A 13552-nucleotide genomic window follows, 5' to 3' on the forward strand; every position below is an offset into this window, starting at 1 on the left:
CGGCCCACTAGCGTGCTGCCCTAAGTTTTTTTCATTCTTTTACGAAAATAAAAATATGAAATGAAGAAAGGTTTACAGATTTAAAGAAAAAAAGTTCATCCATTTGAAAAAATACGTTCACATCTTTAAAAAGGTTCATAAATTCTGAAAAAGTTTATCAATTTGAAAAAAAAAACTCAAATTGAAAAAAGTACATCCAATTTAGCAAAAGTTCATTAAATTTGAAAAAAGTTCATAGAAATTGAAAAAAAGTTCATGTATTTTTAGAAAAAGTTCATGGAACTGAAAAAAGTTCATCCATTTTTAAGACAAATGTTCATTGAATTTTGAAAAAGTCCATCAGTATTCAAAAAAGTTCATCAATCTCAAAAAAGTTCACAGAATCTTCAAAAAAAACGTCCATCGGCGCCTAGATGGGCCAGCCCATTTACGGACGCCACAGGCGCCAGTTAACAAATGCACGTTAACTGGCGCCTGTGGCGCCAAATAGGAAATGCCATGAGCGACGTAGTCGACGTGTTGAAGTTTTTCCGTCGTCTGCTGCATTGCTTCAACATCTCGACATTTTCCGAACGGGGTCCATTAGTGTAAAAAGAGAAGGTATTTGAATATACAGTCAACCGGATGAGAAGGGAACACATACTCAATGGTAGTTCCGATTGAATGACCGGTGGTCTGATTACATAGGAGAGCGATCGACCTGAAAAACATTCGGTCCAGCCCTGTTATTAATCTAGCCGACCCGCTCCCCGTACCCCCTGCCCCCCCCCCCCCAGCGGGGCAACCAGGGCGGCCCTCTCTCCCCTCGCGCCCAGCCCCACCTCCCACCCCTGGCGCGGCCGGCGGTGGCGGCCCTCTTCCTCTTCCCGTCGCGGTTCCCCGGCTCGGGCGGCGTTTTACGGGGACGGTGCTCCTCGGCGGGTGGTGCTCCGGTGTAGATCGGGCGCAGATTCGGCGGCGGTGCTGCCCGGCGGTGGCGGTTGGCGGTGGGGATGCCACAAATGTACCACAAATAAAAATGATGTTTCAGGAAGACACAAGTCATGAAAGCATGCATAACAGTTCCAGACCCACATGTTTGCATAGATCAGAGATGTTCGCAACTAAATGATGTGATTATAATGCAGGAAAACACAAAGTAATGAAAGCATGCATAACAGTTCTAGACCCACATGTTTGCACAGATCAGATATGTTCACAACTAAATGATGTGATTATAATGCAGGAAGACACAAAATAATGAAAGCGTGCATAACAGTTCCAGACCCACATGTTTGCACAGATCAGAGATGTTCACAACTAAATGATGTGATTATAATGCAGGAAGACACAAAGTAATGAAAGCATGCATCACAGTTCCAGACCCACATGTCACATAAATCAGAGATGATCATAACATCAACTGCACTAATACATAGCATCACAATGAAAGCATGCGTCAACGAGACGATGCGCAACCGGCTATATGAGGGACTGGAGGGGGAGGACGACAATGCCGCAGCATCACAATGATGTTGCCAAAGAGGCATCCTTCGGCAGCTCCGCCTCAATCGTGTCGGCTGCCAATGACGACGAAGTAGGTCAGTTCCACGCGGGACCGTCGACCTTACATACGACACAAAGTTGTAGAGTTGGATTTTATCATTATTTTATTAGGATCCTTTTGCTATGTACAAATTATTTCACAAATAAATGAAAATTCGGTGTCCGCTTCTATTTTCATCACTGTGGTTGATTTATTTATTTATTAGAACAAAGACGTAAGGAGGATCCGACTTTAAATTAATAAAGCCCGCCAACTAAACAGAGACACATGGGTTCATTGAAACGAAAATAAAATCAGTTCAGAACGATGGGGTATATGGCCGAAGGCCCATAAACAGAGCACATGGGCTCAAAACACAACAAAGACACAGTTCCCTAAACCACCCCCGAAGGGGGGATGAGCGACGTAGTCGATGTGTTGAAATTTTTCCATCGCCTGCTGCATTGCTTCAACATCTCGACATTTTCCGAACGGAGTCCATTAGTGTAAAAAGAGAAGGCATTTGAATATACAATCAACCGGATGAGAAGGGACACGGACTCGATGGTAATTCCGATTGAATGACCGGTGCTCTGAATACATAGGAGAGCTATGATGCATTGCGCCCGAAGCCTAACGTACAGTCATGTTGTAGTCGCGTTATATTTTCATGTATTTACATAAAGACACTTTGGACGGCTTAAAAAATTAGTTGCCTCTCCCCAGCATAAAAGATAAGCCACTTTTTAATTTTGTTGAGGCTTCTAAATTAGTTATCACATAACTAGTTCGGAAACTCCAATAAATGACGGAGACGGCTTATGAAAAAGTTAGAGAGGAGGCGGCTTATTTTTTTTAAGACGCCAAAACAACTGGCCGGGTATTTTTTGGAACAAACAACATGTCAACATTTTAGTGTTTTTTTTAAGAATTTGTGCGCATTTTAGCTGATCAAAGCCCATCACGAGACATGAGGTCCACTACGCAGTTTCAAGTCGGCCCCTCGAGGGATCGTGGCATACTGGCTTCGTCCTTGATCGCTTTACCCCGCAATTGCCGCCGCAGCCGCACGGGTCACCTCAATAAACCTACATCTATGGCCACCTCCACCCGATCACCGCTCCCGCCGGCCGACCCCGAGAAGGAGAAGCCGCTCGCCCGCTCCGCACCGGCGACCGCTCCTGCGGACCTCGCGAACCCAGGTCCAAATACCCGCCCTCGAACCCTTGAAGTCATTAATCCTCGAGCACCCTTGGAGCCAGGCCAGGGGCAGCAGTTTCACCATTCTGTGGTCTTTGATTTTGGTACCGTTGCAGAGAAGAAGATGCGCCGCCCTGTGCCGATGACGGACGAGGAGCGGAAGAGGATCAAGGACCTGAAGGAGCAGCACCGGTCAGGGATGGAGGGGTTACGAGAGTACTTCCAGATACACAAGGAGCTGCGGCACCACCACGACGAGCTTCTGTTCCGGCGGAGGTGCCTGGCCGCACGTCTGGTCAGCCGAATCGCCTTCCAGCGCCATGATGCTGCCTACATCAAGCATCAGCGTGACCTTGGCTTGAAGCTGGGGGATAAGTTGCCGGAGGAGCTCAAGAAGATTGAGCCACCAATGGGGGCGGCGCTCGTAATGTGGGCTGAGATGTGCAGGGCCCTGAACATAGGCATGGATAGCTACATTGCCGAGTGCGACAATCCGGAGGCGTTCCGGGGGAGGATGAGGTCGTTGGGGCTCATTTGTGATAAGAAGGCAGCTCCGCAGGATTCTGTTGCCCCCCAAGAGTAGGGATTAAGCATGTTTGCTTGGTGTGGATTAGTGCTTGTTTAATCCTGGGAACGAAATGTGTTGGGGATGGGTTCTTGTTTAATCCTATTGTGCTCAGGATGATTTCTTTGTGGCGTGACTGCTTCATCAAACCAAGTGGAGTAGTCTTTTGGTTTTGAAATTTCTGATCATCTTGTGTGCTAATTGCTTTGTTCTGGTTACGAGTATGCATTTTTTTTGCCTGGTAAACTATATAAGTTGGTGTGAACAGTCATGCAGATAGAACCCCAATCTGAATATTCCACGGTTCGTGCACCGGCACTGAAGGGAGGAGGTCAAGGAGGTTGACCAGTTCAGCCAGGGCGAAATTAAACAGAGCAGGGAAAGCATCTTCAAATAGTTGATTGTCGCACCACAAAGAAGCCATATCCGAGCTTGCACTTCGTGCTAGCAACAAAGGACCATGTAATTGCTGGGAAGAAGACATTCTTCCCGAATATGAAGTTTTTTACGATTTCCTTTTGCCGCGGCCATGTGTTGCTGAGTACTAATAGTTAATCTACAGACCCTCAAAGAAGAGGTATATGCTGGATTAGTTGTACCACATGGAGAGAATTAAACTGAGACTCAAACCCCATGTACTCAGGGTTAGTCAGCTATCCTTTACACGAGAAGGAACACAGATAGCGAGAGTAGGCAAGATCTGGCGACCAGACACCATTGCAGGGCCGAGACATGCACGCCCCAGGCCGCGCGTTGGGCAGTGAAGGGTACTGATCCGGCAGTGGCATGACACACTCGCATCAATCAAAGTAGACCCTCCTCGGGAACACCCAGCCACCCGAGAAGTTGAAGTCGCTCGGGTCTTTCTCTAGCAACATCTCTTTCTGCACGTCCATATATGTCCCCTGGCAACATCTCTTTCCGCACGTTCATGTCCTCTAGCAACATCTCGTTGTAGTTCTTGATCCCCCAAAACATACCCGTGTCATCTGCAAACCACACATTTCTTACCCACTCTTGCTTCATAGTATTATACTGCTATTTAACCCTGTCGAAGATTGTGTGTTTCAGTGACGGAGCTTGACAGAGCTTGTTTAACAACTAATTATATTTCACATAATTTCTCTAGGGTAGGGGGCCATAGCCCCCCTTTGTCCTATTCCACTGGTGTGCTTACTGATGGCGCCATACTCGTAGTCAGAGTGTGGCAGAATGTCAGGTGGCTTTGCCTGAGGCACTGAGGCACCGAGGGAGAGTTTGCATGGCCGCAGCTGCCCGATGGACACCCGACGATCATGCTACAGTAGAAACTTGAGAGGGTCACGCAGCAGGACGGTGATGGGACATCCGTAAACGGTGAGTACAAGCAGATGATCTGCCACCACCGCGCGACACCAAGCCAAGGAAGAGACATCGCTCTGGCTCAACGCACGGCGCGTCAAGACAGTGGATCGTTGGCAACAAGAAAGAATAAAATGCTTACGCATAACTTGTTCGTGTCGCTGCTCATCGACCTTGGACCTCGTTGTGGGCACAATGGGGTGGGTTGGGTCGACCCTCGTCTGCGATGAAGTCGGAGTCGCTTGCTCGGTGATTTGGGATGGCGATGACGCCTCGTTGAGAAGTTATGACAATAACACCTCTATGCTATCTTGATAAGGCTCTCTTTAGAGAGGTGTGTAGGGTATCCTATGTGTGCCGCTTGGCAGGCTGTAACGGTTTTCACCCGGTTTTATGATAATTAACTGATAATTCTCTTTTCTGCTTAATTAATGTGTTAGACAAATCTTTTGCCTTTGTTTAAAATAATATCACCACAATAAGCAGAGAAGGATGGCAGTAGCCAGAGAAGGCGAAAGCACACATACCACGGCTCACCCATACACAGAGGCTGAACTGTTGAATGTAAGTTAACTAGGCGCCCTGCAACTGACATTTGTTTTGTGTGTGCTTCTAGTTTGATGCCATGTTTGGAATGCAGGAATTACAAAAACCAGTTCCTGCAAAAATCAAAAATATATTTTGTAATTTCTAAGCAGGCTTACTTTAGAATATACTGCGACATGTGGAAAGACTCATGTGTCAACCTCAAATTTCACATTTGCTTCATACTACCAACATACCGAGGCACACATCTGCACGTTGAAATAGTACTTTGAGGCTGAAAACATACCCAATCTGAAATTTCTGATCATCTTGTGCGCTAATTGCTTTGTTCTGGTTACGAGTATGCATTTCTTTTCCTAGTATAAACTACATAACTTGGTGTGAACACTGAACAGTCATTTGCAGATAGAAACCCAATCTGAATATTCCACAGTTCGTGCACTGGCACAGAACGGAGGCGCGGCAAACCGTAGCCATCCTGCCACACCGTGTTGGCGTGGCGGCTCCCTTGCTGGGTACGGTGTGGCAGGTGGCTACTGTAGTAAATAGAACAATCAAATTTTGGAAATCAGTGGAGTCTATGGAAAATGAAAGAAATCTATGTCACTAGAGCGAAACAATTCAGACTGTGAACCCAGGCAACCATTTCAGAGAACTCTAGTCCAAATGGCATCAGAAATTGTGTTAAATTGAGATTACCAATTATGATGTTCCATCTTATTCAGGACCTCTCTCGAGATTTAGAAAGCATAATACTTTCGAAATCTAGTGAATATAGATATGCTGACCTCCACCTTATTTGTCTTCCGTGTTTCTATAGACTTTGCATTACTGAAACTAAACAACAGAATAATGCTATAAAGAAATCAGATCTGGAACTTGTGTGGTAGCTACTTGTGCGTCCTACTTCGTTCTGGCTTTATTTGCCATTTTTCTTTGTTTCATTTATATTGTTGTTTCTCTAAAACAAAGCGCTCTTATTCAAGCTCTCTTGTTTCACTGCTAACTAGGATATGACCTAGGGAAGATCTTGCTTTCTTACTGTAAATGTGTGGGAAGTCATTCCTTTGTGCTCTCATCTGGAGACTCGATTTCAACCCATTTTCAGCGAGAAGATTTCTGGTTTAGTGCACCAAGGAAGGGACTTATGGTTTTCTCGTTGCCTAGGTCATTAGCCGGCCCTGTTTGTTTCGGATTTTAGGACCAGATTCAGCTTTGCCAGTGAAGCCGAATCTGGAATCTGAATCAAACAGCTATTTGAAATCAGCTTTGCCAGTGAAGCTGAATCTGCATTTGGATCATTTTTAGTGCAATTTCCTGAAGCACCTCAAAGTGTACTTCGGTGGCGGAGCTGATTCCTAGAATCAGCTTCGGCATTGAAGCGAATCCACAGGTGATTAAAATCCAAGCGAAGCTGGAACAAACAGTGCCGATGTATCATTGCTTCATGGAAATATCTTGCTTCTTGTCCTTGGCTTGGTGCGGAATTTTCTTGCACAGATGTAAGAAAAACGACGGAGGGAGTACATCACAGGAAACTGCATATAAATTAGTCTTAAATCCTATGGTACACTATCACCCGTCATTTTCAGTTGGATAAATACAACGATGATGGAGAACAGAGTGACATTGAATCCAAATGATTTTGATAAGGTAACTGATGCTTGGTTTATTTTTTTGGTGTGGACGTAAATGGCTAACTATTACCAGTAAGTGAAGAAAATACATTGCGCAATGACAAGTCATTTATCATGAGGTTACCGTGCTGCTCTGACTTTGTTCAGACTAACAGACTATTATTATGTCATCCAGACGAAATTGCCGTCACCTGGATTGCAGGTCGAGGTCATTCTGGTAGATTACGGTGGTCCAAAACCACCGAAACAAAACCCAGCTGATGTATCCGCTGTTGAGAATATATGATGATGATTCATGTAGGTGCACCGGCGCCAAAGAAAGCAGTGCTGCACCCGTAGAGCCCAACAAAGAAGCTGGAAGTGGTGACAAGAGCAACTCCGACGCAGTGATTCAAACGGACACAGATTTTGTTCGTTTTTTGTCCGTTTGAGTTATCTGTCCGTCTAGCGGACATGCGGCGGACAAGCGATGCACCCAACGCAGCGATACATGCAGCGGACAAGCAAAATAGCAGGCAAGCGCACAGCAGCAGCAGCACCAAGCGAGCCGGCCTCGCGCACAACAGGCAGTGCCCCGGCCCCGCGCCAGCGCCGCCGGCGGCCCGAGGGCGCTGGCTCGCCGACGTCATCGGTCCCCCTCCACCCTTCTTCTCCACCGCAGCCACTACGATCAATCTGGCGCAGAGGAGCTGCTCCAAGAACCATTTGCTTCAGGAGCTGGTGCGCGGGAGAGGCCCGACCATGCGCCGCCGCCGACGAGATCTGCAGTTCCCCGGGTCTTCCCGGCGCCGCGCCGCCCGCGTGCAGTTCCCGGCCCCATCGGCTCGGCTCAAAACGGGAGGCGGCAGCGGAGATCTCCCCGTCGTCCTGGACCACGGCGTGGGATGCAGCTTGCGCCACTGAGCGCGGCGGCGGGCCTCGAGGACGGCGGAGGAGGACTGGGTGGGGATGGCGGCGGCCTGCGCCTGTGAGCGGGACGGTGGAGAAGGTGGTGAAGGAGGACTGGGTGGGGACGCCAGCTCGTGCGCGCTCACTGCTAAATGAGACCAAGGGTATGTCCACTTCGTACCCATTTGTTCCCAGATTTGGGCCAAGTTTGGGCCAGGGACGAATAGCACACGGACACGGACGTCCGTTTGGGTCGCTCCGTTAGGCAAGTTTTGTGTCCGGATGACCCAAACGGATAAAATGGGTCGCCCCATTGGAGTTGCTCTAAGGATGATGCTAAGACGGATCATCCAAGGGCAGGAAGGAGAAGAGCGGTGGCCAAGGTGCGCAGCAAATTCAGCCATAGCTTCTGAAACAAGCTTTTGCACAGAAGTAGCCATCAGCAGCTGCTAGCAGAATCGAGAACATATCAGCATGAGCTAGTTAAGGCCATTGCGCAGATGCTCCCTCGGGTTTCTCATTTGGAGGCGAATAGGCCTTTCGTTTGTCAAGTGTACAGCTTCGCTCCCCTGGGACCATGATGGAATGCCACTTCAAAGCAAGAGTAGCAAAGTTGAACAGAAGAACTAGTTTATTTTTGAAAATGTTACAACTTGACTAGTTCTGACCAGTGCAGATGAAGAACAGGTATATGTTGAGAGACAGAATGTGAGAAAATAGCTTGATTCAGAAAGGAAGAAACATGGGATAGTAGTATACTGTAGACAGCAAAGAAGGTGCTACACAAATCACCATATAGAAGTGGATTCCAAAACCACGAGTGGTCCACGAGAACAGATCACAAGATAAATCTCCTAATTTTAATTTATCATTCCAGGCATGCAGTTCAGATATATAGGAACTTCAAACACAGTACTGGATAATTGGATGGTTTTCAGAACGACCAGGCAAATGTTCACACCACTCATTTTAACATAGGAGTCACATGATTGGCAGCTAGGCCTTGCAGGCACCCGACTGTCCAGACAACGCTCATTCGTTCATTACAGGCTTGTTCTCGTTGGCCTTGAACCTCTGGTCCTTCGGCTTCTGCTCTTCCATTTTCCTGCCATCAGCAAAGCAAAGGGAGTCAGTCACTTGAATTCAGCATTCATCACATTTACAGCAAATTAGGAGTCGTCGTCAAAGTTCGATGCAAATGGGTCTTTCTAGAAATGCATTTTGCAGCTGCTCCTTAGTGCTCAGTAGTAACACAAAAACAATCTAAACATTGACTTGATTAAAAATTAGGGAACACAAGCTGTGTCACAGTTTAATCAGTAAGAACAAGCTTAGTTTCCTGCGTACAAACAGCTTTCTACCACTGCATGTATGTAGTCATATAAACTACCATGTGGATAAACCAAGTGTACACTACGATAGGCACATGCACATTTTATCGAGCTCCTACCATCAACCACGGAACTACAATGGGCGTCACTTTAGTACACAGCCCCTTAGATAAAGTCATGAGTTTGTTGCTCTCTCAGCAATTCTCCGACAGCAAGGTTATGGCACTCTATAGTACAACAATAGGATGTTGGTGAGTTACCTGTTACTCCCTCTGTCCGAAAAAGCTTGTCCCAAGCTTGTTCCTCAAATGGATGTATCTAGCACTAACTTGATGCTAGATACATCCATTTGAGGGACAAGCTTTTTCGGACGGAGGGAGTACTTAATATTCAAACAAGAGCAGAGACAACACCTACAAGAGTACTCTCTAGCTCCTACTCAAGAGCAGGAGACTTACCATTTAAGAATATCAAATAAGCTTTCCACCATAACTTAGACCACCACAATAATATTAAGATAACACATGCCTACTTGAGAATATTAAACAAGCTTTACAAATTTGGAGCATCCACGGTGTTTAGTTCATTTATAAGGCTGCACATGCTCTTACAACTAAACAGCTATTTTTGTTTGCAAGACAATTTGACCACCTACTACAATCACCAAATGATTCAAATCCAACCATTTTCATGTAAAATGTTGAAGCAGTTTATCTGAAATGTTGCAGATTGCAAGCACTAAGAACCTCCACGTCTCCAATTTTCTTCAGACTCCGAATTTTCCCTTCAGTAAAATAACTAAATCTAGGAAGGCAGCAAGAAGTAGTTCCTTGTGTGTTACAAACGAGCAAGCCCACACAAGACATGACTTTTCTATCGATCAACGCACACATCCATGTGGACCAATCTAATCGAACAAACGCCTCTCGTCAAGCCCCTAACCACACGGCCTGAAGGCATATTTTTTCCGGCAAGAACAACGAATACATGCACAAATCGGACGCTACAGCACATCTTTTTACGAGTTAACCGGCACGAATCGAGAGCAAGAACAACCACGGGGTATTCACACCGCACCGATTATCACGAATTAGTCGCTCGTGCAACCCGAACCGTGAAGGGGGGAACTGGAAGAACAGATCTGCAGGGGGGATTTTGGATGAGACGGGGCCTGGGAACGGGGAGGGGTTACCTCTTGTCGGAGGACGCGCCGCCCTTCTGGCTGAGGAAGGAGCGGAACAGTGGGGAGTTCACGTCGTAGATCATCTTCCTTCTTCTCTTCTTCTTCGCTGCCGCTGCCGCCGCCGCCGATGGGGAGAGCCTAGCTAGGGTTCGTGGGAGAGGGTGAGACGCACGCGTTCCAATCTTCCAGAGGCTGCTTTGTAGTACTCTCACCTTCGCGGATCTACATCAATCGACGGCCGGCCCGTCGGGCTCCAGGCCATCCAAAGGTAGACGGGCCCCCTGAGGGGAAAATGGGCCCTAAAATCTTCAGAAAGGTTTTATTTTCCTTTTAGAGAGAAAGTGAGATAACAAGTGAAAGTGCTCTTGTGACCTCGAGCGCCCATGCACACTTTGTTAAAGTAAAATCCGAAAAAATATTACTACACAAATTTAAGAAATCTGATTTTTTTTGCTACAAATATTGATGTGTGTTTCACACGCGTGCTAATTTTCCTGATGGAATGACATTAAGGGGAGTCTCGGCAGAAAAAACAAAATTGATGCTCCAGGATTCACACGGTCCATTTTAAAATTGAACCAACAAATCATACCGAAATAAAACGGACCGAACCATTTTTGTGGTTATTGTTTTTTGGTTTTATGTATGGAACAAAATTTCCTTAACAGTTTGATTTTTTTTTTATATACAAAAAATTGGACGGTTAACCAAATTAAAAAAACTATTTATATTTCTTGAGCAACCAGCCATACTTAGGCAGTTAGGCCCAAAGGATCTTGCAACGTAGTAAACTTTTTGTGCATGAGTCAGATTCCTGCTAAGCATGTCTATTTTTCTGGTAACGTAGTCATTTGTTTCTTGCAAAAAATACTAAGCATGTCCATAAACAAAGCAAAGTATACACTGCACATTTGCATGCACGAACAATCATCAAGGCATGAATCCATGCATGCTACTTATAAATGTTTTCTATAAAAAAGTGTATGTGTTTTGAGTCATGAATTTGCAAATATTATTATGTCATTTTTAAATTCGCATCTACTTTGGTTATTATCGTATATACCGGTACCATACCAAAATTGGACCATATTTAAATTTTATATCGTATTTACCAAAGTATCAATACTATACAAACCAAAAATAGTACAACATAGCCGTATAAATTGAATAAACCGAATGCAAAGTGTTATCCAAAATGCTTCCAAAAACACTCTTTTTGGAGCATTGAATTATTTTTTGCCGAGACCTTCATGAATGTCATTTCATGGCAAAATTTTGCGCGCATGTGAAACACTTGTTAATGTTTGTCATAAAAAGTCCAGATTTTTCTGTTTAGAAAAAGAAGCATTTTTTCGAATTCCACAAAATTCTTTTCTCTCAGTCAACGCGCTTCAAAACGAAGCAAGGATTGTCCCAAACGGTCATTAGCAGTTGCCTCTTCCCAAATCATCGGGATGGGCCTATGATCAGATTTTATAATCATTCATATGGTGTAGTTATCTGCTCGACTGATATGGGTATGTTGCACCATTAATCAGTTCAGCTCACATAGCTGTCGCTGCGACTCGTCGCTCGTGGGGTTAGTTGGTGGTTGATAATTTGAAACTGCACACCATCCAACTGTGAAATGATGCAAATAGCTAAGCGCATCATGGGGCGGTGGTACTCATGGCACCAATGTTGCATGCAAATATACATTATCTTTCCACATCTGGGTGCCAGGGAAAAAATCTACCAAGAAAACCTCGGGGGAGCAATGATGGTGAGAGCATATCTCGTGCAACGAGTGCGCCGAGACCTTCTGGGCCTTTAGATGTGAAACCAAGTAATATGATCCATCAGCATTGGGAGCTGCTAGTAATTTTTCAGATTTACCTTGAAGTTAGCTGAATTCTGTACCCATCCTCTCTCTTTCTCTCTCTCTCTCATGTCTCTCATCCTCTGCCCCTTCTTTTCCCCCGTGTCGCCGTATGCCATGGGAGCTAGGGTTAGAAAAATTGCTCAATGTCATCTCTCTCCCTCTCCTTCCTCTCATGTACCATGGGCAAAGATCTCCGGCATAGAAGCTTAACCGAGCCCCACCTTCCTGTCTATCGATTGTGTGCATTGATTTATTTGACAGGGACCTTACAGCGATGCCTCGTTGACGTCGCGATGTCGTCCGGGGCACCGATTCTATAGCGGCACAGGAGTTGACGGTCTTCCGCCATTCAAATATCAAGGGTATGTTTTCTTCTTCCGTTATCCATGAGTTTGACTGTATTTTGTTCTTCCAATTTGATTGTATTTCCCCAATTAGTTTGAAACCAGTGGCATTGGGAACAATCATGTTAATATGCACTGAATAAATGTATGATCTGAAATTATAAGTGTAAAATGTTTATCTCAATTGCAGCAGTAAGATTGGAAATAGAAAAAATGAGGTGCTTTATTTTTTTCACCTTCATATTTATAAATGTTTCCACATGATAGTTAGTACTTTTATATGAAGAAATCAATGCTCCAGCAGGCATCATTCGAACTCAGTGCCAGCATGCAGAACACACAAAGGTGCGGTACTAGGGGAGACAGGATTTGGATATAGGGGGGCCAAGCAAAGTTGAGAAAAAAATCAGTGCAAAAAATTAAGTACCTAATACTATATTAATGTGTAGCTTTGAATGCTTACAAATATAGTTAAATTTGTATTATCTAAATTCAGAACAAATTGCTCCAATTGGACCAGGATTGGTAACTTGCACATTTGCCTCGTTAACAATATAATTAGGCTGGGAAACTCGAGACAACATGCTTAAAATCAAATTAATCTCTATGATGTTCGGCAGCGCTTTTCTTTTCATAACCACTTAGAAAATCAACCAACCAAAAGAAATCTAAAATGAACTAGCATCGTAATTCACCATTAAAATAACTACAATCCGATTTAGAATTTTGATGCATCAGATGAGAGTTGAGAGAGATTAGTAGAGTACTAGTGATACTAACCTGGGCTGGTTGATTGGGACGCTACAGAATTGACGGGAGTAGATCGCTCATCCTGGAGCCCGTGTCTCTCTTGATTCTATAGCGGCACAGGAGTTGACGGTCTTCCGCCATTCAAATATCAAGGGTATGTTTTCTTCTTCCCTTATCTATGAGTTTGACTGTATTTTGTTCTTCCAATTTGATCGTATTTCCCCAATTAGCTTGAAACCAGTGGCATTGGGAACAATAATGTTATATGCACTCAATAAATGTACGATCTGAAATTGTAAGCGTAAAATGTTTATCTCAATTGCAGCAGTAAGATTGGAATTAGAAAAAATGAGGTGCTTTCTTTTTTTCACCTTCATATTT

At 44.9% G+C, this 13552-nt stretch overlaps 1 protein-coding gene across 1 annotated transcript; it reads right to left on the minus strand.

The window, feature by feature from the left end:
- Positions 1-8540: 8540 nt before the first annotated feature.
- LOC109762831 (wound-induced basic protein) lies at positions 8541-10434 on the minus strand. The gene is made up of 2 exons (XM_020321712.4): positions 10226-10434; positions 8541-8807 (listed from the first exon to the last, which is right to left on the minus strand). Exons 1-2 carry the CDS (start codon positions 10297-10299, stop codon positions 8735-8737), a joined length of 147 nt encoding a protein of 48 aa, XP_020177301.1. The 5' UTR covers positions 10300-10434; the 3' UTR covers positions 8541-8734.
- Between the last annotated feature and the right edge of the window lie 3118 nt (positions 10435-13552).

The sequence above is a fragment of the Aegilops tauschii genome, chromosome 2 (assembly GCF_002575655.3).
Source record: "Aegilops tauschii subsp. strangulata cultivar AL8/78 chromosome 2, Aet v6.0, whole genome shotgun sequence".
NCBI lineage: Eukaryota > Viridiplantae > Streptophyta > Magnoliopsida > Poales > Poaceae > Aegilops > Aegilops tauschii.